At 42.0% G+C, this 24,433-nt stretch overlaps 1 protein-coding gene across 9 annotated transcripts in view; it reads right to left on the bottom strand.

Moving 5' to 3' along the window:
• Positions 1-24,433, bottom strand: part of LOC109921159 (polycomb protein SCMH1-like) — a 176,571-nt gene that overhangs the window by 143,827 nt on the left and 8,311 nt on the right. For 7 of the 9 annotated variants that reach the window (XM_048613229.1, XM_048613228.1, XM_048613231.1 and 4 more), the window contains 2 exons: positions 19,170-19,242; positions 9,644-9,721 (listed from right to left, as the gene is read on the bottom strand). In XM_048613229.1, the coding sequence (XP_048469186.1) occupies positions 9,644-9,721; positions 19,170-19,194 (103 nt within the window). In that variant the 5' untranslated portion in view covers positions 19,195-19,242. Of the gene's footprint in view, positions 1-9,643; positions 9,722-10,153; positions 10,253-19,169; positions 19,243-24,433 lie in introns of all 9 variants that reach the window. The other 2 variants (XM_048613235.1, XM_048613232.1) reach the window with 1 other exon arrangement.

Here is a 24,433-nt window from a genome sequence, read left to right as displayed (position 1 = left end):
AGGGGCATGCACAGGATGGATAGAAAGCAACTGTTCTCCCTTAGTCAAAGGGTCAATAACAAGGGAGCATAATTTTCAATTGAAAGGCAGGAGGTTTGTGGGGGGAGGGGGGGAGCGAGGTTTGCAGAGAACCTTTTTTTTTAAACTTAGAGTGTGGTGGGGGTCTGGATTGCACTGGGGGAATGAGGTGGGGTGGGCAGATAGTTGAGGCAGTGAACCTCACAACCTTTAAAAAGTATTTGGATGAGCATTTAAAATGTCAAACTATTCAAGGCTGTAAGCCATGTGCTGATAAGTGGGATTAGCGTAGCTGGTAGGGAATTTTTGGAGGTACAGAACTGTTGGGCCAAAGGACCTCTTCTGTACTGTATGATTCCATGATTCTAACTAGGTTGAAGCAGACTGGTCTGTGAGCCAATCTACTAATCCCCATGCAAATAAACTCATGCAGGAGAATAAAATCATTGTGAATTTATTAACAAAAGGCCTTCCTTCACATTTTCAATTATTTCTGATTCATTCACGGGCCTTTTCTAAACAAAAATCATTCAGGCCAGCATTTATTATCCATCCCTAATTGCATTGAGATTAATCAAGATTCAACCAAATCACTGTGGATCTGGAGTCACGTGTAGGCCAGACCGGGTAAGGATGAGTGATTGCTTTCCCTGAAGGACATTAGCGAACGAGATAAGTTACAACAGCAGTCAGTGATTACTCAGAAGCCATTAGTCTTACTTTCTCATAAGTACAGATTTTCATTGAATTCAAGTTTCATGATCTGCCATGCTGGGAATCGAACCCAGATTTCTGAACATTCATCAATATCCTCATGAAACAGAAACATAGAAGATAATAACTCTAGCATCTTTCACTCTACTGACATCAGACTCACTGCTCTCTAATTCCCTGTTTTTCTCTCTACCTCCCTTTTTAAAATAGTGAAGTTATATTAGCTGCCCTCCAGAATCTAACGAAACTTGGAAGATGACTACCAATGCATCTGGGATGCAGATTATCAAGGCTTAGGGATTTATCAGCCTTCAATCACATCAATTCATTGATCATCACCATTTCCACCACCCTCCTACCCAGTGAGTTCCAGGTCATAGCCATTTTTATGCCGCAAATGGTATTCTACAAATTCTCCCTGTACCTCTTTCACAAACTTAAATTTGTTCTCCTAGTCCTTATATTGTTCCCAAATGGGAATAGCTTTTCGTTGTCTCCCTTATCTAAATCTGCTATATTCTTGTACACTTCTAATAAATCTCCCTATAAGCTTCTTTGCTGTTGAGAATAACACCAGCTCCACTATCCTAAATTTGTAGCCAAAGCCCTCAACCCTCAAACCATTCCAATAAATTCTTCTGCACCCTTTCAACAACACTGAAAATGTTCCCAAACTGTGGTGACTCGAACTGGATTGGATTGGGTATCACAGACATGCATCCACCGTGAGTAGACTCAAAGGGCCGAATGGCCTACTTCTACTTCTATATTTTATGCCTGCCCTTATGAAAGAGATTTACACTGAGCATTTATAACAGGCAATCAATGATTTCTTGCTTTGAAGCAACTCCACAAAATCAAGGCGCAAGTGGTCTTGGTCCATATAAATTGGTTACCAACTCCAAACCAAATTAAGAATTAAAATCAATTAGTTAAATTTGAATTATGCAGGCTTCAAAAATACAAAACTGTCTCTGCCTCCTTTAGGTGAGGTTTCCAGCAGTGCCACACAAAACTGACCGAACCATTTGAAGAAATTTCAATTTTAACTTTACATTACTTGGACAATTTAGTGTCAAATTCAGAACAAAAAAACCATTGAATCCTTTAAGTGTAGAAACAGGCCCTTTAGCCCAACAAATCCACAATGAACCTCAGAGCATCCCACCCAGACCCATCCTGCATAACCCACCTAATCTACACACCCCTAGATACTATGGGCAATTTAGCATGGCCAATCCACCTAGCCTGCACATTTTTGGACTGTGGGAGGAAACCCATGCAGACAGTCACCCGAGGGTGGAATCGAACCTGGGTCCCGGGTGCTGTGAGGCAGTGGTGCCAACCACTATGCCACCATGCTGCCCTGTCTAAACTAGATGAAATGCTCTATACTCCAGTGAAACTAGATGTGCAGTTATTTGTACGCTCAATCACTCCATCTCCATTCAATTATAAAGTCAATTCTTTAGAGAAAGAGACAGAGACTTTTCACAGAGTTACTACTGTTCCACAATGATGGTCTCAAGTGCAACCTTTTGACCAGCTTTTAAGTGAGTTTCAGAGTGTGTGAATGCCACTTTAAATACCCCAGTTCATGCATGGAACACTTCTGCATGCATGCAAAAACAAATCACCTGACATCTTCAAATTAAGCATTTATTTTTATTCATTCACAGGATGAGGGCATTGCTGGCTAGGCCAGCATTCATCACTCAGATGATGAGTTGCTGTGGGTGTGGAGCCACATGTAGGCCAGACCAGGTAAGGATGGCAGTTTCCTTCCCTAAAGGGCATTAGCAAACCAGATGGGTTTTTACAACAATTGTCAAGGGTTTCATAGTTGTCATTAGACTTTTAATTCTAGATTTTTACTGAATTTAAATGCAACCTTCTGCCATGGTGGGATTTGAACCAATTCCCCAGAACATTAGCCAAGTCTCTAGATTAACCGACCAACGATAATACCACTAAACCAACACCTCCTCATCCTACCAGAGAATTACGAAATTTGAAGACAGCATGTCAGGTTAATAAAGAAAGAAAACCATAGCATTCATTTTGCCAAATGTAAATAGCTCCTCTGTTTCATTTCCCTATTCCCTCATTGATTCCATAAATTCATGCTGGCAGAGGGTAAATGGCAAGTTATAAAGAAAGACAGGTGTAACATCAAGGTCAGAATTACAGGTAAGGCACAAATGACGACTTTTATTGTTTTAAATGCAGGTTCAAATCTCGGAAAGTTTGACACCAAAATTTTGACTTCGAATTGGTGTACCAAAGTTCCCACTCAGGATCAATACACTGCAAACAAATACTAGTTAACATTTTACAAACTGACCTCCACTGATTCCTGGATGAGCAAAGATCTTGACGTGAAGATGTGTTTTCAGATCCCCATTTCTGTAAACTCCTCCAGGCCTAACACCCTCAGATGCTGGCACTCATCTAATTCTGACCTCTTGTGAACCCATTATAATTGTTCCACCATTGATATTGATCCCTTCAACAGTCAAAGCCCCGAGCTGTGAAATTCCCTCCCTACATCTCTTGGCCTTGCTTTCCACTTTAAGATGCTTCAAACCAACATTTTTGATCATGATTTAGTTCACCTCTTCTAATCTCTACTTCTGCAGCTCAGTGCCACATTTTATTTTATAGAGCTCCTGTAAAATGCCTTGGAATACTTCATGATATGAATAAAAATTGTTCAAACAAAATAATACCGATGCTAAAGACCTGAAATAAGAACTGAAAATGCTGGAATTACTCAGCATGACTTGCAGCATCTGTTTAAACTCGAACAGGCTAAACACAACAGGCCAATGATCTTTCACTGTTTCTCGCTCTACAAATCTAAGCTGTCGTTCATAGAAACCCCCTCTGTGTGAAAACAAGTCATTTGGCCCGTCGGATACACTCCAACCCTCCGAAGTGCATCCCAAACAGACCCAACACTCCCCCCATCCTATCCCTGTAACCCTGCATTCCCCAAGGATAATCCACCGAGCCTGCACATCTTTGGTCTGTGGGAGGAAACCGGAGCACCTGGAGAAAACCCACACTGACACAGGGAGAATGTGCAAACTCCACTCATACAGTTACCCGAGGGTGGAATCGAACCGGGTCCCTGGCGCTGTGAGGCAGCAGTGCTATTGCCGTCCTGCTGTTGAAGATATTCATTTTCTGCTGAATACAGCAACAGTCATGAACTGCTGCTCACATCCCTCTGGCGTTACGCAGGAATGGAACAAACTCTGCTTCCTAATGTAGGGTGATGTTTCAAAACGCAGGCACCCTCTGGTGAACAGAATGGGCAGGCCTTACCTATTACACTGGCTCATTATTCAAGGATAGAGGGAACAGGGCTTTGAAAAGACTGCATTTACTGAACAGCATGAAAGAACGGAAATGAAGATCCTATTACTGGGGTTGGGACATTAGAGACAAAGTATTACAAGGTACCACTTTACAGAGCCTTTTAGATCACAGCAGAGGAAGGAAAAGTCAGTGAAAGCAAACACAAGTGAAGAAACAATTAAAAAATTAGACATTTCCAACTACCCATATGTTTAAGAAAAAATAGAATCAAGAGAAGAAAAACACTGTCAGCCTGCAAACACTTCAAACAGAAAAGCCAACACATAATAGGACTTGATAGTAATACTGCACATGAAACTCGAATTGTGAGCACAAGATAAATTAATGGCATGGCATGTGGAATCTCAAAAATTGTAAAAGGTTCAATCAGCCACACTACGCATTTAACCTCAGTGCTAAATGTTCCATTTTGGTCCAGTATCAAGCTCACTCCTGCCTCAAAATGTTTCAATTTTTAAAAAGGAAAATTAAAACACATGAATTGATTACCTGATGAATAAATGTTCAGTTGGCACTAGGGCACTGACATTGCTGTTCAAATTGATTCAGCACTCATTCATATGTTTGTTTAAAAGACCAAATGTTGGCATAACTCCTACAATCCAGCACACAATTAATTTGACTGAGCCAACGTAACCTTTTGCCCCAAATGCCTGATATACAGCTCTTCCTATAACAAAACACTCAAAAGATTCAGCTGAAACCCTTAATTCATTGAGGCCTTATAGAAATGTGTTGTTATGATTTGGGATGTCAATATTACCCAGGTTTCAGATGATGATTTGAGGTACAATCTCTACAAGATGTGATAGACTTAACATTTGATATGTTGGAATCAAAACAAAAATGAAAAAAAAACTAGTGAACTCAAGACCGAAATCAAATCTTTCTTCAATCTCACCATCTTTACCAAAAGGGACAATTATCGTCAACATTCACCATGCAACTTCAGTAAATCAAATTCTTTCCAGTAAATCTCTAGCAGGCAAAATAATTATAGCTACAGAGATGCAGATATGTGACAGTCTAATACAATTTTGATGATTCATTAAAACTAATAGCATCGAACAGCTGTGATGTAAGATTCTAATAAGCCCTACTTTTTATAAGTAAGAAGTTAAGAAATGAAATTTAATAGCTCCAAAGGTAAAGTGCTAATTTTTCATTGTTTCATGGGTATATCTGGCAAGGGCAGCTTTTGTTGTCCATCCCTAATTTCCCTTGATTTGAGTGGCTTGCCAGGCCATTTCAGATAGCAGTTAAGAGTTACCTACATTATTGTGGGTCTGGAGTCATAGGTAGGCCAGACCAGGTAAGGATGGCGGACTTCCTTCCCTAAAGGTTATTAATGAGGATATAATAATATTAATTTTATATAGAATCTCTACAGTGCAAATAGAGGCCATTCAGGTTGTTGAGGTTGGTTGGCTCGCTGAGCTGGTTTCTTGTTTCACAGACGTTTTGTCACCATGCTTGGTAACATCCTCAGTGCAGCCTCCAATGAAGTGTCAGTATGTTTTCCCGCCTGGGAAAGCCATTCAGCCCATCGAATCTGCACTGACCCTCCAAAGAACATCACAGCCAGACCGACGCTATCCCTGTAACCTGCATTTCCCATGGCTGACCCACCTAGACTGCACATCCCTGTACACTATGGCCAATACATCTAATCCACACATCTTTGGACTGTGGGAAGAAACTGGAGCACCCAGAGGAAACTCATGCAGACACGGGGAGAATGTGCAAACTCCACACAGACAGTTGCCCCAGGCTGGAATTGAACCCAGGTCCTGGAGCTTTGAGGCAGTAGTGCTAACCACTGAGCCAGCATGCCATCCAAACATTTCTTTTTAATAAACTGAGACTCGATTTCAATTCCAGTTTGTATCACATGGATTTAAATTTCACCAGCGGGGATCTGAAATGCATCCTTAGCCTGGGTCTCTGGTTTCCCAGGACAATGATATTATCACTTTGCTAACGTCACCCTCCAACAAAATACTCCCCGATAAAGTATTCAAGTCTCTGTATGTCCTGGTACAATTCTGTTCGGAAGAGGAGATGAACAGCTCCCTCAAAGAACTCCAGAAACAACTACCTTATTTGAGTAAAGTTGCTGCAGAGATCAGCTGAAATGAACTGTGGCAATCATTGCATGCCATGGAGGTGTTGATTATTTTAAATCGAATCATGAACCAAAGAGAAAAAGAAAATCAACAGAATATATGGGGTACTAAATGGAAAGTGGGAAAGAGATAGAGAGATAGAGAAGAGACAAAGAGAAAAGAGAAAGACAAAAGAGACAGAAAGAGAACTGATTGTAACAAGGTCAGCACACTTGATCCCAAGTGAGATCTGGTATTGACATGCGATGCCTCCCCGTACAGCATCGGGGTAGTATTAGCCCATAGTTGGCCCAATGGAAAGGAACTTCCAATAACATATGTATCCAGGACTTAGGCTCATGCAGAATGAATCTATGCCCAGATAGAGAAGGAAGGTTTGGCGGTCATGTTTGGAGTCAGCAAGTTCCACTAATACCTTTACAGATGTAAATTTGTAAAAATAACAGACCACAAACACCTGTTGGGTCTACTTAAAGATGTCAAGGCAGTGTCGCCCATAGAGTCAGGCCACATTCAGCAGTGGGTTCTAATACTAAATGGGTATAATTACAAGCTGGAACACTGTCTGGGAGGCCAAGCAACAAACGTGGATGCACTTGAACCATCTCCCACTGGCAGATAAACCACTGGAAGAGTTTGTAATGGTTTTCAATTTTCTGGACACACTTCCAGTCATAGCTGACTTTGGAAGCAGGAATTTAGGTCCTAGCAAAACTGAAATAGCTGGTGGTGATGGGGGAAACGAAAGGTCCGTCTGTTCTGAGGAAGGGTCACCGGACCCGAAACGTTAACTCTGTTTTTCCCTTCATAGGTGCTGCCAGACCTGCTGAGCTTTTCCAGCAACCTTGTTTTTGTTCCTGACAACCAAAATCAAACCCTTTTTGGGCCTGGAGAGACCGGATCACAATACAGGGTGGCAGATTATTATGGGGAGCAAGAGTGATTGTCCCAGGCAAAGGTCACTGCCAATTATTGGCTGAACTCCACCAGGGTCATCCAGGGATTTTCAAAATGAAGATGTTGGCGAGAAGTTATGTCTGGTGGTCAGAATTGGATGATGGCATAGCATGTTGGTGAGGCAGTGCCCAGAGTGCCAACAAGTACAAGAATTACCACCAGCTGCTCCCCGACATTCGTGGAAATGGCCAGGTAAACCCCAGACTCGGTTACCTGTCAACTTTGCAGGTCCATTCATGGGCTCAGTGGTCACAGATAATGGTACATCATCTGGGGGAAGGAATTTAAGTATTTTCTAAAGTCAAATGGTATTTGTCATAAAAGGACAGCTCCATACCATCCTTCATCCAATGGTCTGGCAGAAAGGGCAGTCCAATCTTTGAAGGCAGGCTTATAAAAACGGTCTTCAGATTCACTAGATAACAAGCTGTCCCGGTTCCCGAGGAAGGGTCACCAGATCCAAAACGTTAATTTGGATTTCTCTTCACAGATGCTGTCAGACCTGCTGAGCTTTTCCAGCAATTTCTGTTTTTGTCCCGGCTCTTATTTTACTATCGGACCACCCCTCATGCAACGACAGGTATAACTCCAGCAGAGTTGCTAATGGGGAGAAGACCCCACACCAGGTTAAATCTGGTCTTCCTGGATCTGGGAGAGAGCCGGGGGGGGGCGGGGGTTGATATGGCATCGGGAACGCCAGTGCCAGACACAAGATTCCGCTAAGCAAGACAGACAGCTTACTTCAGGGGGATGATGTTTGGTGTAGGAACCACAGGAATGGCCCTGCATGGGTATGCATGGTCAATGCAAAGTCGGGGCCAGTGATGTATAAAGTTCAGGTAGGTGCAATGGTCCTGAACAAGCACTCAGGCCATACGTAAGCTGTAAACTCACAAATGGTGCAGGAGCAAAACCTGTCTAGTTCGTCGACAACCTTTCTGACTGTTCTGGAACCCATGCGTTCTCCCTCTCCATCAAGCATTGAAGATCACTCTGACTCAGAGATGGACATGGTGGATGTTACTGCCTCGAAGCCTTTGCCACCTGAAGTGGAGAATGGATTTCTTCCGAGATGCTCCGGCGCAAGAGCTGAGCTACTGTGCTTTGCACGTCACCTGTATCAGAGGCAGACTTGGAGGAACCTAACCCGGTGATAAATGCCCCAGGAAGAACTGCAGGAAAAAAAAAACACGAACCAGCCTATGTCCTCGGACGCAGAGGGGCGGGTATATAGTGATTGTAAAAGAGGTCGACCATAAATAGGAGTTCCCTGATTGGGGCTGTTAATCTGGTCCAATCAGGGAGCCCTGGCAAACAGATAAACAGGAGTGTCAGAGGTTCTGCTCACTGAGAGCTGACTCTGGGGAAGCTGGTTCCATGTCAAGGAGTTTCCACGCATAAGTAAAGGGTGGCTTGGCAACAGGATATTGGCCTGTTGTGAAATCACTTCAAAAGGAAAGTCAGAAAGAAAGAAAGAACGAAAGAAAGAAAGAAAGAAAGAACGAAAGAAAGAAAGAAAGAACGAACGAAAGAAAGAACGAACGAAAGAAAGAAAGAACGAACGAAAGAAAGAACGAACGAAAGAAAGAACGAACGAACGAAAGAAAGAACGAACGAAAGAAAGAAAGAAAGAAAGACAATTGAGAGAGAGAGAGAGAGACAATTGAGAGAGAGAGAGAGAGAGACAATTGAGAGAGAGAGAGAGAGAGAGAGAGAGAGACAATTGAGAGAGAGAAGAGAGATAAGAGAGAGAGAGATAATAGAGAGAGATAGATAGATAGATAGATAGATAATACAGAGAGAGAGAGAGAGACAGAAAGTGAAAGGAGACAGAGAGAGAGAGAGAGAGAGACAGAGACACAGACAGGAGAGATTAGAGAGATTTAAAGTAGACTATGCACAAATCAACCTTATTACAATTAACTTCCTAATGTCAAGAGTCCCTAATCTAAGTTGGCTCTTGACTCTTCAAAAGTGTAAATTAGTTAAAAGTAAAATGTAGGAGACCCATTACATCACCAATACTTCAACATATGCAATGTTCTTATTCAAAAAAACATACTCAATGAATGTTACATAGAGCAATAAGCTCCTAACTTATGGACAATACTTTTAAAACTAGGAAAGTCCATAAAGGGGAGTAGGAAATACATATACACAATTGTTTAGAATCAATTCTAACAAGCTCATGGAAAAAAAATCCTGACACAAAGTCGTTTACTGCTGCTGCAACATTCTGTGTAAGGCATACATGGCAATGCAGACCATAAAAAGTGGGATGCCAGCCCAGTTTGTTCAAGCACAACTCTTTTGCTTGGCACTGTTCTTTCCAGAAGAAATGCCACAAAAGGACTTTGTCTGGTTGATCTGATTTACAATCTAGAAACAGTTTGCCAGCTTCTTGTATACTCGAGGTAACATTTCACTCAAGTTGAGGTATTTACCTTGATATGGAGATGGAGTATTCGATGGGCGACCACTCCGAGCATACTTTTGTCGTTTTCCATCTTTCCAATCTATAACTAGAACAAAAAGAAAACAATAGCTTATGTTTTCCGGTCACTGGTTCTCACTGCAATTTGTGCAGAAAAACGGCATGTTCCATATATCCATCTTTCACATTGATGTAAGTGGGCTTCACGCAGTCAGCGGTTGGAATACACTCGTTAACACATTTAACAATAAGTATTCAGTTCAATTCCAGAATATTGCACCAAGTGCACAATGGCATTTGATAGCAATCTGGTCACTATATCTTGAAGAGTAAATGGCATTTGTTTCTTAGATACATCCCTCTGGAATACGATTAAATTCTTAAACATTCAAGTTGAAAAAAGTAGATCAGCAAACAGTCTATATGACCGTTTTCCTGATTCATGTCACAATACGCTACATAGCTATCCCACTGCACTTGTCTGTAAGATACAAATTAAAAAGAAGGATTGCCTTAATACCTTAAATTCAAGAGAATGTCTCAAACAGTAGATGGGATTGTGTTAATACTCCTGTTGACAGATGTGCTCATATTTCAGACTGTGATGGGACATCAAACACTGCAGAAAACAATAGCATAAAACATTTCAATGAAGGATTCTCTTCAGATTTGGGCGGTATCTACTATATTAGAACACTGGGCTCTCAAAGTAGAGACTCCAGTTCAAATCTCAGACTTGACTGGCATTCAAGTTGAGGTCTTCCTTAGGGAATTGGTTCAAGGGCCTTGAAGGGACCTCTCTGAAGGGCAAAGGAAGGTGACAACAAAATAAAACAGGTCAAACCTCCCCGACTAACAGCTTGGCTGATACCTGTCGTCTGTTAAACCTGATCCATCTTTTGGGCATATTGTAGATTATAGGGAACCAAAAGGGAGGCATCGAGGAACAAATAAACAAAAGGTTAACCATATCATGGAACAGACCCATTTCATTGAGATAGAAGTGATTTTACAGACCACCTACTTACCTAGTAGAATCCAAATAATAACCTGCATAATTGTTCAGATGGTGGCAGCAGGCGATGAGAAGTATTGTTAATAAGGGAATAAAGAGATTGCAAATGGACTTTAAAAATCTTTAGTGTTTTGATGAAGAGCTTGTGACAGCACAGCAGCAGTGTGCCAAGGAAAGAAGACAACTGTAAAATCAATGTTGCTGTGTACCAACACAGAGAAACAAGGCCAGTTCATATGTACTTCTTGAGGCAAAATCTATACACAGCAGTAAGATAAAATTACCAGAAATCCATTATTACACTTTCCAAAATATTGAGTTAGACCTGGGTAAGTGACCTAGTCAAGGTCATTGTATATTACTCCTATGTTTTTGCATTTTTACTAGAGGCTGCTTCAAAACTGAAAACCCTAAATTCTGCAAAGCTAAAATTGAATTGTGCAGTGTACTTTCAGCTGACAGTATTGATACCTCTTGGACTTTGGTTTCATAATCACCAGCAACACTGCAGTACCTTACACAGATAGTAATACTCCAAGATTTGACGACGATATCAAGCTGTTATTGTGTGCAGATCTGGGCCCCATATCTCAGTAAGGATGTAGTGGCCCTGGAGCTGGTTCAGAGGACGTTCACAAGAATGGTCCCAGGAATGAAAAGCTTAACATATGAGGAATGTTTGAGGACTCTGGGACTATACTCATTGGAGTTTAGAAGGATGAGGGGGGGATCTAATTGAAACTTACAGAATACTGAATGACCTGGACAGAGTGGATGTTGGGAAGATGCTTCCATTGGTAGGAGAGATGAGGACCCAAGGGCACAGCCTTAGAGTAAAGGGAAGACCTTTTACAACGGAAATAAGGAGAAACTTCTTCAGCCAGAGAGTGGTGAATCTATGGAATTCACTGCCACAGAAGGCTGTGGAGGCCAGGTCATGGAGTACACTTAAGACTGAGATAGATAGGTTCTTGATTATCAAGGGGATCAAGGGTTATGGGGAGAAAGTGGGAGAATGGGGTTGAGGAACTTATCAGCCATGATTGAATGGCAGAGCAGACTCGATGGGCCGAACGGCCTAATTTCTGCTCCTATATCTTATGGTGTGTTCCACCAGAACTGAGCATTGCAAACCTCACCTCACTCTCTCGAGACAAACACAGACTATTCATCAGCCTTTAGAAATGTAGAAGAAAGAATGGTTGATGTTTTAATCTCACCATTCCACTTCTACACTGCCTAAAAACTCAGCACAAGCTGGGAGAATGAACATTTTCCACCCATTCACTGTTGATGGAGCGCTGCCTTAAGAACTATGATCTTAAACTGTTTTGTGTTGCCAATGCTTGACAATGCACAATACAATAAAAAATTTCCCCCAAATTTCTTAAGTAGATGTTTGAAACAAACACAGAAACGTTGGAGAAGCTCAGCAAATCCAAAGATAGAAACACAGCTAATGTTGAATCCAACATGACTCTTCTTCAGAATGAGGTAGAGTAAAATTGGACTCAAAATATTAACTCTGTTTCTCTCGCCACAAATACTTCTGGACCTGCTGAGTTTCTCTAGCACATTTCTGTGTTTGTTTCAGATTTCCAACATCTGCAGTAGTTTGCTTTTAGACAGATATTTATTTGGCAATGGTGTCAAGGTAAATGAGAAAGGTTGGGGAAATAGAATTGAGATGTAGATGAGCCACGGTCTACTTGAGTGACAACAAAAAAGACACAAAGGCTGAACGACCAACCTCTCTTCCTAACACCCATGCAGAACTGAGATGAGATGAGTATTTTCTTGGAAAATGGCAGCACAGGATTGGTTAACCAGAAACCAGATTAACCAGAGAAAACATTCCAGACTCTGACTGGTGCCTATCATGTGGCTAAATGTGTAGCTTATTTGTATAGTTCTTCAATATCGATTATAATTCGCTGCATTAAACATCAACTTTGTCATGAAAATATAAAATATTTGGAATTTCATGAATACCTTGACAAATACTATTCATTGTGTATGTAGTGGAGCCTTTTGAGAAGTTCAATGTGTTCAAATTAGATCAACAATGACTTAAAACATTGTTTAAAACAGTTGAATGCTTACCAAATTGAAGACAGAAAAGCAGTGTTTTGTCAAGTCCTTCAGAACAATTAATTTGATCCTGAAGGAAATTATTGCCACTACAAAGAAAATGAATTGCTTTCATTCGGAGCTTATGTCCTGGTATTTGTATAGAATCTGAGATTGTAAAGAAACACTGAATAATTATTTTCCAAACAAGCTGGACAGGATTCCTCATAGTCCATTATTCACTTAGTTATACCCCACTGATGCTACTAACTTCCCCCTTCCAACATCACTAATTCAATTTGAAACCATGCCTTGTTCTGGAGCCAGAAAAGCGGATATGTTTGTACACTCTTAATATCAACACAGCTGCAGCCCAGGTGACCTACCTTTCAGCCTGCTGAGAAGTGGCTCCCACTTAACCTGCACTTTCTGCCCCCATACAGCCCTCCATAGACAAGGCTGCATGTATTTAATCAGGAATGCAATTTTTGCTCTTCCACTCAGTGCCCAGGGGAGACGAGTTGGTTATGAATTACACATTTAGGAATAGTAATCCTGTTACATCACTAATGTTTCCCAGTTCTGTTGATTTGATTCGATTTATCATTGTACCAAGATACGGTGAAAAGATTTGTTTTGCAGGTCAGCAGCTTTCTCCAGGGTGTGAAATGAGCATTAGCACCACTTCCCTTGACAGGTGCTAAAATGCTAATTTTGCCCATTAATCCTAACCCATCATTATCAATTAGTCTTTGCAATATTTTCTGTTGCACTCTGGCAATAATAATGATGCGTTAGGTGCTAAAATGCTGTTTTTACCCATTAAACCTATCAAGGGAAGTGGTGGTCATGCTCAAAACCAAGAGGTTTTCTCATTTCACACCCTGGACAAAGCTGTTGACGAGCCCCCCTTTCCGTTAAGGAAAAATCAGCTCAGATTCAGAAAGCAGAGCTGATCTGCCATGGCCCGTATTGAACTGCTCTCCACTGAAAGTTCTATCCCAGGTCCACATCATGGACTGTTACACATTGTACATCCAGTTGCAGGTTGAAGTCCTTTGACTCAGTCATTATTTTTAAAAAATACCACTGCCAGAGCGATGATGTAATAATGTTGTCCACTTTCCATAACAGGAACACAAGCAGCAAGGGCTGGAGAAACTCAGCAGGTCTGGCAGCATCTGTGGAGAAAGAAACAGCATTTATGTTTCGAGTCCAGAATGACTCTTCTTCAGAACACAAAAGTTCTGAAGAAGGGTCATACTGAATTTAAAACATAAACTCCATTTCTCTCTCCACAAAAGCTGACTGAGCTGAAGTTTTCTCATACTTTTTGTTTGTTTCAGATTTCCAGCACCTGCAGCTCTCTGTATTATTTATCCGTAACAGCAAGTTTGGTCAAGCATCACTGTTCTCTGTTGTTACATTTGAGGGAGTTTGGTGCTGTCAGTCAGTGCCTATTGGAATTTGCCAAACTTATTTCATGCAATAATAACCCAACGGAGAAAGGATAGTGATTTGAAAACTGCTAGATGTGACTGGCAGTCCCAACTCCTTCATTTTTATTTGGGAAACAAATGGAGTTCTCATTTTGAGTTGCACCAACCTCAGTGTCAATACGACTGCCCCATCAGCAAGGTGAACCACTTATATATTATTACACTTTATTTTAACATTTGTTGTGGGATTCAGTGCCTGCAGTACAAGTTAGGTCAAAGCAAACATTTCCTTATAAAACACGTCTAAAGTCTTCAGGACACCTCAAAATTCTTCATAGCCAATGAATCGCTGAAACAGTCAGTGTTTTGTAGGTAAATGCAGGTAGTAAGCTGCCACAAATAACAAATGTTATTTATCCTCCCCTCGGCTAGACTGAGAACCTATACTGGGAAACCCCTACAGATTAAATGTACAACTTTGTTTCTGGTCTTGTATGAGAAGCAGCTGGTTCAGTTCTCACTGATTGTAGTAAAAGGCTCAGGCCCAAGCCTATTGGGGTGAAATTGGTTGAGAAAGATTCACCTTGGTTAACTCAAACTTTTTCAATTAGAAAATGGCTGCCTGAGTGAAGTCCTAATTAAGTATCCAGAAACTTTTCAGGAAGGTCTAGCGACTATCAAAGGAACTAAGTCCGCATTGCATGTGGACCAGGAAACAATCCCACAAATCTGCAAGGCCTGCCCAGGGCCATTTGTCTTTTGGGCACTAGTAGAGGCAGAAATCAGGAGGCTGGAAAGCGAAGGAATCATCAAACAAGGTCAGTTTGTCGAATGGACAGCACTGTCATACCGATCATGAAGCCTGACCGGTCTGTTTGCCTCTGTGGGGATTTTAAACAAATGGTAAACCACTTCTTGTGACCGGATAAATACCCAATCTCTCGCTCAGTGGATTTATACACAAAACTAGTGAGGGTGCTGTCCTTCACAAAGCTGGACATCTGCTACTGAAAAAGGGGGAGCCTTGGAAATGGTCTCGTAGCCTTTAGGGAAGTGAAGAAGCAGCTATCCTCATCCAAGGTGTTGGCACACTATGATCCCAAGCGATATATGGTGATGACATTTGATGCCTCCCGTATGGTATTGGGATAGTGTTGGCTCACAGACAGCCCAACGAACAGGAACACCCAATAGCATATGCTTCCTGAACTTTACCTAGTGCACAGCACAAATAAGCCCAGATACAGAAGGAAGGTTTGGTGATCATCTTTACAGATATAAAGTCATGATAGTAACAGATCACAAACCCCTGCTAGGCCTACTCAAAGAGGACAAGACATTGTCGCCCATAGCTTCATGACGAATGAGAGCCCACTGCTGAATTTGCAGTGCGTGCAGTTACAAGTTGAAACACCATCCGGGAGGCCAAGTACCAAATACCGATGCCTTGCACCACCTCCCACTGGTGCCGCCACTCTGATTTTAAACTTTCCAGACACCCTTCCAGTCACCGCTGACAATGTCAGGCTGTGGACGCAAAAGGATCCGGTCCTGGCAAAATCGGAACAGCTGGTGATGATGGGGGAAACCAAATGGCCATCACAAACAAAAGAGAAACCACTCGGCCCGGCAGACCATATCACATTACAGGATGCCACTTTATCACGGGGAGCAAGAGCGACCGTCCCAAGCAAAGGTCCCCGCTAGATACTGGCTGAACTCCACCAGGGTCATCCAGTGATGTCCAAAATGAAGATGTTGGTGAGAAGTTGTTTGGTGGCCAGGAATGGATGCAGGCAGAGCCGTGTTAGTGAGGCAGAGCACAGAGTGGCAACAAGGACAAGAATTATCACCACCAGCTCCCCCACGCTTGTGGGAATCCAGGGTCAACCCTGGACCCAGTTACACATCGACTATGCAGGTCCTTTCATGGGGTCAATATTCTTCGTCATTTTGGGGCACCCACTCTAAGTGGTTGGACGTGCATCGAGTTCATTCATCAAACACAGGGATGACGACAGAAAAGCTGCGAATATCTTGTGCAACACATGGACTCCCTGAAGTGTTGGTTACAGACAATGGGCAATCATTTCCCAGCAGCGAATTTGAGTAGCCCCCAAAGTCGAATGGCATCTGGCATATAAGGACGGCTCCATTCCATCCATCATCGAATGGTCTGGCAGAAACGGCAGTCCAAACGTCGAAGGCAGGCTTAAAGAAACACCAATTCTGAGGAAGGGTCACCAGACCCGAAATATTAACTCTGTTTTCTACTTCACAGATGCTGCCAGACCTGCTGAGCTTTTCCAGCAACTTTGCTTTTGCTCCTGATTTACAGCATCCGCAGTTCTTTCAGTTTTTAAAGAAACACCCTCCAGCTTCACTCAATACAAAACCGTCCCAGTTCCTATTTCATTCTAGGACCACCCTCGTGCAACTACAGTGATAGCTCCAGCAGAGTTGCTAATGGGGAAATGACTCCAAACCAGGTTAAATCTGATCTTCTTGGACAAGGGGGAAAGATGGTGAAACGGCATCGGGACTGCCAATGCTGGACACAAGACTCCTCTAAGGGAGAGAGATAGTTTATTTCAGGGGATGAAGTTTGGTGAAGGAACCACAGAAATGGCCCTGCATGGGGGTAAGAGGCACGATCAAAGTGAGGTCAGGTCCCATGCCATACAAGGTTTGGGTAGATGAGGCATTCCTGACAAGCACATGGACCACATAAAAGCTGAAAACTTGCACATGGGGCAGGAGCAAAATAAACCCTGCCCCTCAGAACAGCCAGAAAGGCTGTCAGAATCTGTGTGTTCTCCTCCTTCGTCCAGCAAAGGAACCTCAGAGTCCGAGGTGGACACAGTTGATATCACAGCCTCGATGCCTTTACCATTATCTGAAGAAGAGGATGAATTTCTTCTCTGGGTGCGAGAGGCAGGCTACCGTCTGAAACAAGCCGCCAGTATCCGAGGCAGAGTCAGAGGAACCAGACCTGACGTGAAAATGGCCCAGGAGAGGCTATAATAAAACAAGCAGGCCTGCATCCCGAACTTACTGGGGGTGGGGTGCACTGATTGTAAGAAGGTCAGCCAGGTGGACCTCCTAGGATATGATTCCCTGATTGGGGCTGTTACCCTGGTTCAATCAGGGAGCCCTGGCTGACAGATATAAACAGGAATGTCAGAGCTGACTCTGAGAGAGCTGGATCAGTGATAAGGACTTTCCACATGTAAATAAAGGGTGATTTGGAGATGGGATACTAACCTGCGTGGAGTTATTTCACCCTTACTTCTCAAACTCTTAGATGTTTAGTTGACTCCCAAACCTATGCCCATTGCTCCTGTTGGAACTTCCACAATTAGGTGTTCATCCTTCCCGCTGCAGCAAAATAGCCCAAAAATAACAAACACCATCTAACTGTGACCACCTCGCTGTCCCCCAATTCTGTCTCTATAATCTTATACATGGTTGACAATGCCACCCTACACCAAAACCTCTTCTCTATTGTGCAGCTTTAGAGACTGCCCTGGCTGAAATCCAATTTTACCCATCACGGAGACAGAGCATCTTTAACAACCATTATACCAGTTGCAGGTCAATTTGTGCTCCCTTCCTCTTTCTATCTTGATTACATAATTGGCAAACATGAGCTGTGTGGGCAAGGTAAGCCTCAATGCACTCCCTCCTACGAAGTCAGTGAACCCCACAGTGAACTTGAATGTTTGCCAATTACTCACACGTTGGCCACTACCTTGACCCAAACCAGACTGTTCACAACCTCAAGGTCCTGTTCAACTCCAATGTGGCTTTGACTCCATTGCTTTACCAGCTCCATGACAACCTACTCTTCACCCATCAATCACTGTCTACCTCAGCCTCTGTTGTAAAACCTTCATGTATTTCTTCATCACATCCAGACTCAACCATTCCAATGCTTTCTTTAATTCATCGAAAACAGTGATCTCCATTCAACTTCACACCAAATCTCTCTCGCCACATTAACCACAGGCTCTGCTTATTACATTGTTTTATTTTGATCTTCCAACTTTAATCCTCTTTGTGTGTTTAAACTGCTTCACAGTCTTGCATTCCTTATTTTGGTCAACTTCTCCAGCCCTACATTCCAATGCTCCCATACTCATTATTTCTCAGTCTCCAGCTTCTCATGACTCCTTTCTCATCTCCACGCCCTTCACTAACTTTTATTTCCAAAATACACATTGTGCAGGCTCAGGAATCTTCTTCCTCTCTCATTGCCATGGTTTAACTGCAAATAATAATTGAACGACCAGATAATCACCTTTGCCTGTTATATGAGTAACAAACTTTGGTAAGGGCACATGTAAAACTTGGTGTTCTGCTTTCAGCCAGTTTCATTAGTTAGCTTATGTCCTATTGAGCAGGCAATTCTGGATTTAACACCTCACCTCGAAGGCAGAAACTCTCAATTAACTCTCAGTTAACATGCGTGTCCATCACATATACATTAGCAAGGGTTTAATTAGTTTCCTGCAAAGGAGTTTTAAACTTTACTCCTATGCTCAACCCCCATTTACTTTATCTGCTCACCTATTGACTAATACTTTAGGTCAACACTGCATGACTTTGACAAAAATTTGAAACACAATCTTTACAGGTTTCTTTACTTTCCTTCGTTTCTTTACTGCACCAGAAATCAGTCCTGGTATGTGTATCCATTAATCTAACACGTATCCAGTCAGAGGGTTATCCCACAGAATGCTCGAATTCTACTTTCAATGTAATATTTACAGACCCCAACAATTAGATCCAGACTTTTCCTCCATACGAAGCAGATTCTGTCACTTCAACTCGCGAGCAGATTCAATATCGTTTCCCTGAAATTGGGCTCAGCACTTGGAGATCACAGCATTTCTAACTTGTCATTCTGCAATTCTGTCCATTTTTCTGCGAAACCTGTAACCCTGCCAATCACTGGTGACAATCAAGTTGGTACAGAGAACATTTTATCGTCGCAGATCACCAGCACTCACCTTTTTGAGGTCCTGGTTTTCTCATTGTACAGAACACACTGTCGATGGACTCAAACCAGCTAGGATCTGAATCCTGCGAAAAACAAAAAGAAGAAAAGAATAAGCACAGAGGATTATGAAGTCAACTAATAATTTCCAATTAATTGGGCTCAAAGTCCCCATGATTTACATGGCCACGAGCCAAGATAAAAACCAGAAGACAAATAACGAATAAAAGCATCCATCCTTGGGGTCAGGTAAGAAAGAAGCAAAATGAAGGAACTTGGAGATTACAGATAAAGTCAAACAAAAGAAAAATGTTGCAGTTATTGTGACCAAACATAAATCTTGTGCATCCTCTAAGTGAAACAAAACATGGAATGGGGCAGCAAACAGACAAACATAGCATAAGATATGAAGGGGAAGACATAGTTTCTCTTCATCTGTTCCACTTCCATTGATTGGAGATTGTAGGACAAGAGAAATGGTCAAATAGAATGGAGCCAAAACCTTCTGAAAAAAAAAAGCAACTTCCTGTAAAGTGTAGAACACATGTGGATCTTTCCACACTACACAGCAATTGATGCTTATCAATTACTACTTTCAAAATTGGGATTGACAGGCTTGGCCAGAGGGATGGAAGGATATGAGATGCAAGTGAGTATGCAAAGTCAATCATTGATCAGCCACGATCTCACCAAATGGCAAAACAACATCAAAGGGCTAAATGGTCTGCTGGGTTCTTTTCTTCCAAAGCAGAAGAATGACATTAAAGCTGGGATCACAAAAAGATCAATGCTGGCAACTTGCTTCTTGCTTTCTCTTTCAACTTTTCCCTTTGCCATGGAGTTGCCACACTGTTCGTTGTTTACCATTATATTTGGAACACTTGAAGATCAACAAAATGGCAGCATCTACAAGGCGCACTGTATAGCCTACCATGGCTCCTCCAGCAGCACCTTCCAATCCCCTGAACACTGCTATCTAGAAGGACTAAGGTAGTCAGCGGATGAAAACACCATCACCTGCAAGTTCTTGTCCAAGCGGTACACCATCCTGACTTAGAGTGATAGTGCTATTCCATCACTGTCGGTCTTTCAAAATCTCTTTCCTCTGGGTGTGCCTGTACCATGTGCACTGTCACAGTCACCACTTTCTCAAGAGCAAAAACAGAAAAGTGCTAAATGGTGGCTGAGATAGCACTGAATAATGAGAAAACTTGGACATTGCAGACAAAGCCAAAGCAAAACCACAAAAATGTCGCAGTTGTTGCTTTTGAGCAAGTCAAAACTTCACGTAATTTTAAACTAAATGCCCTTCTATCACTAACTCTCTCCATTCATGCAGACTGGGAGGTGGCACTAATACATCTGGAGGAAAGGAACAGTCAATGTTTCGGGTATAACCCTTCTTCAGTCCTGCTCCTTTCCTTCAGATGCTGCCTGGCTTGCTGTGTTCCTCCAGCCTCCTGTTTGTCTACTTTGGATTCCAGCTTCTGCAGTTTGTTTGTTTCTTTGGCACTAATACATGTTGGCTTGCCTTCACCAGGGTTCTCTCACTGCCAACATCCTGCTGGTTCAGAGGTGAGCTAACAATACAGTCATCACAAACAGGCTGTGCTGGCAAAGCTGCACCAATTAAAAGTTCCCAGTATCAGAAAAATTATTCCTATTAAAATTGAAAGTAACTGAATATCTTTCACCAATTTTGTCTATAATAGGTAACCGGTGTGGATATCTTAATTTCAGCCATTCATCCAACCACTTTCCCAAGCAGTTTTGGTAAAAAATCCACAAGTGTTATTTGTAAACTATAACTGATTTGACACTTTTTTAAAGAAAAGTTATCTGCTATAATGATCTAACATTAAATGTCAATTGGCGTAGAGAAGCATAAATCTTGGGAGTTTCATCTCAAGATTTTCTTCCATAATAAACGCCAGGCTAGTATTAGCATTCTCACTGTCAGAGTCTAGTTCTCCTGCAGGACTGGTGTAGCGAGTTCAATGAAATACCTACACTGTTTTGTGCTGAATTTGAGATAATAAGGTGATCAATCTAAAAAAATTCCAAAGCACTGTTCAATCAGAAAATTCTGAAGATTCCCTGGCTAAATTTAAACTTGAACTAATGATGTAAATTAGTCATTTCCATGGGACCTTGTTGCACAGACATCTCCTACCAATTTAACTACCTGACAACATTGTTAACATTTCAAAAAAAGGTAATCAATCAACTTCAGTCAACTTTTGGCATATCCCAGGGGCATTTAAAGGAGCTGAATTTATGCAAGTCCCTCCTTTCATGAAACTGCGGCAGTCTCTACAATTAAGTTAAGAAAATGGCCTGGAAACATTCATACACATCAGACACAGGATGCTAAAATGTAGGGCATGATTTCATCATAAATTCTGTCAGGTGTCAATGAGAGGATGGCTTGGTAAATCCATTTTATTAGAAACTCCCAAGAGTAGCTTTGTCATTGGATAATCGCATTAAACTGCCCTGGTCATTACCTTTAGTGCAACTGAACACACACAGCTATAACAGCAAAAAGGAGCAGGCACACTTCTGGATTCAGTATCTTTATTTTGACACTTAGAAAAGAAGTTGATACTTTCAGCACGCCATTCAGCAACAAAGGGAAAAATAAATGATCATTTATCACGGCAGCTTATAAAAAAAAGAGAACCAGCCTCCCAGTGGATCACATGCTGTGGCAGTGAACAAAACACACTTGGCAGGAACCAGTTCCAATCCTGGTCTGCACTGTTAGCTTAACCAAGGCAACATTTTCATTATTTCAAGTGGCCTCAGTATTCTGAGGGTGAAACTGATTGTTTGCTTCTGATCTAGCCAATGCACTCAAAGACTCAAGTGCAAATGTGATTTCTACACAATGCAGTGACATGAGGGGTTAGCACTGCTGCCTTACAGCGCCAGGGACCCGGGTTCAATTCCACCCTCGGGCGACTGTCTGTGTGGAGTTTGCACATTCTCCCCGTGTCTGCGTGGATTTCCTCCCACAGTCCAAAGATGTGCAGGTTAGGTGGATTGAGCATGGTAAATTGCCCATAGTGTTCAGGGTTGTGTAGATTGGATGGATAATGAGGGATGGGTCTGGGTGGGATGCTCTGAGGGGCGGTGTAGACTTGTTGGGCCGAAGGGCCTGTTTCCACACTGTAGGGATTGTATGATCCTACGAAACTCACATCTGAAGAAGGGTACATGAGAATACAAGAAATAGGAGCCAGAGTTGGCTATTTAGTCCTTCAAGCCTGCTCCACCATTCAATGAGATCACAGGTCAGATCGCACTCCACCTACCCACAATACCAAATGACCCTCAATTCCTTCAGTACCAAAAATAACTATCATCCATTTGACGGAGGACAGCAAGTTTACCAGAACCAGTGAATCCGAATCACAGCAAATAGGCGGTGAATATCGTCAACTTTTCATAGGTCACTTCCTTTGCACTGAGCTTTCCCACCTCCCTGAGGAACATTCCAATATCAATGTAACTATTTCCCAGAAGTACTCGAGGATATCTATAACATGTGCGATAAGAGGAAACAACAATAGCTAATTGCTACGAGGAACACTTGGTGCTGGAGCTCAATGATCAGGGATATCACAGGGACCTAGAGTTAGTAAAGAAACTAGAAACAGTAGCGACTCAGCAGCAGAGAACAACTTAGCAACATAGACCGCAGGCATATTGACAGAGAAGAGAATGGACTTCATAAAAGATACAATCCAGGTGGAATTGGTTGGACTGGAGACTGCTCAAGGTGGAGGAAAGGAAAATAGCATTCGCACAGAGGAATCCCACTAATAGAGCAAAACAAGAGATCAAAATTGGTCTCATAAGGAGAGCAAGGGTGAGAAAAAGGTCATCTCCGAATGCAGTAAAGGCAAGTGAAACCAAAGCAAATGCACAGACAACATGCAGAACATCTAAAAACTGAACGGGACAGCAAGGTTCATTAGAAGTGTCAAGTACAGGAGGCAAGTGAGAAACGAAACAGTGAAAAACCCTAAGCAACTTGGCACCACATCAAATTATGAATAGGTTGCAAATTTGTTCAGCAAATGCTTCTCTGTGCTTACAGCAGAGATCCTGGGATGTGATCTCAGTAAAGACTGCCTAAGAAAGGCAGTGTTACCACTAAAATAAATCCAAACTCCCTGAAAATACAATTACTGCATAAGGTTGTTGAAGACAAATGCGCCAGACTTGTATGCTCTGCATACATGAATATTCCAAAAAATATTTTAATCCAAGCTCTTTGCACACCTTCTCTCAGGAATTATAGAAGGTAACATTCAGACAAATCACAACTAGGATCTATAGTTCCACCATAAGGGCTTGGTCATTCAAGCTTGAGGTGATGAGGAAGTATTATTGGGTTTAGCATCCTTAAAAGTGAATAAATTACCAGGGCCAAATGAAACGAACCCAGTTGATTAAAAGAAAGCAGGTAGGAAATAACAATGCTCTGGCCATCATTTTCTAATCCTTACGACTTCACCCAGAAGTTTGTGAATATTTGGAATGTCAATCCCATGTGGATGCTCAGTGTCTAAGTATATTCAAGACAGATATAAATAGAATTTGGGACGTTGGAAAAATCTAGGGATTTCTAGGATGGAAAGGTACAATTGAAATAGATTAGTCGTGATCTTATTGAAGGGCAAGAAAGGAGCAAGATGCTAAATGTCTTCTTCTTGCTCATAATTCCTCCATTATAACTGACTACTAGGAGGATAACCTTCATGCACAGTGTGATCAACTTTTGGAGTGGACGCCTGGGCAGAGTGGTGGAGGTAAAAAAATCCTGGAATTCTTTACAAAACAATTAGATGCAGCAATAGGGACAAATGACTAGAGAGTGGTTCAGCAACTTGCCAAGGTTCCTTCAACAGCACGTGGTTGGCAACAGTTCAAGGGTCAACTTTTCAAGGGTCAGCTAGAGACGGACAATAAATGCTGGCCCTCATCAGCAGCACCACATCCTGTGACAATTTTTTAAACAGCTAATGAATCAATACATATCAACAGACTTCCTCATCTACAATTATTTTATAAATCAGTTACCCATTTTTCCAGTCATGTTTTTCTCCTGCAATAACAGAAAAAGAATATATTTCAGGTGTGCATCACAGAACTTCTGTAAGAGTTCTTTCTCATGCCTCTAATATAGAAATAACAAAAAGCGCAGAAAGCAAATCAATAAAATGTGCGATAACAAAGTGTAGAGCTGGATGAACACAGCAGGCCAAG

The sequence above is a fragment of the Rhincodon typus genome, chromosome 27 (assembly GCF_021869965.1).
Source record: "Rhincodon typus isolate 14 chromosome 27, sRhiTyp1.1, whole genome shotgun sequence".
NCBI lineage: Eukaryota > Metazoa > Chordata > Chondrichthyes > Orectolobiformes > Rhincodontidae > Rhincodon > Rhincodon typus.
The sequence above is the reverse complement of the archived record's forward strand: the minus strand, read 5'-3'. Positions and strand labels throughout refer to the sequence as shown.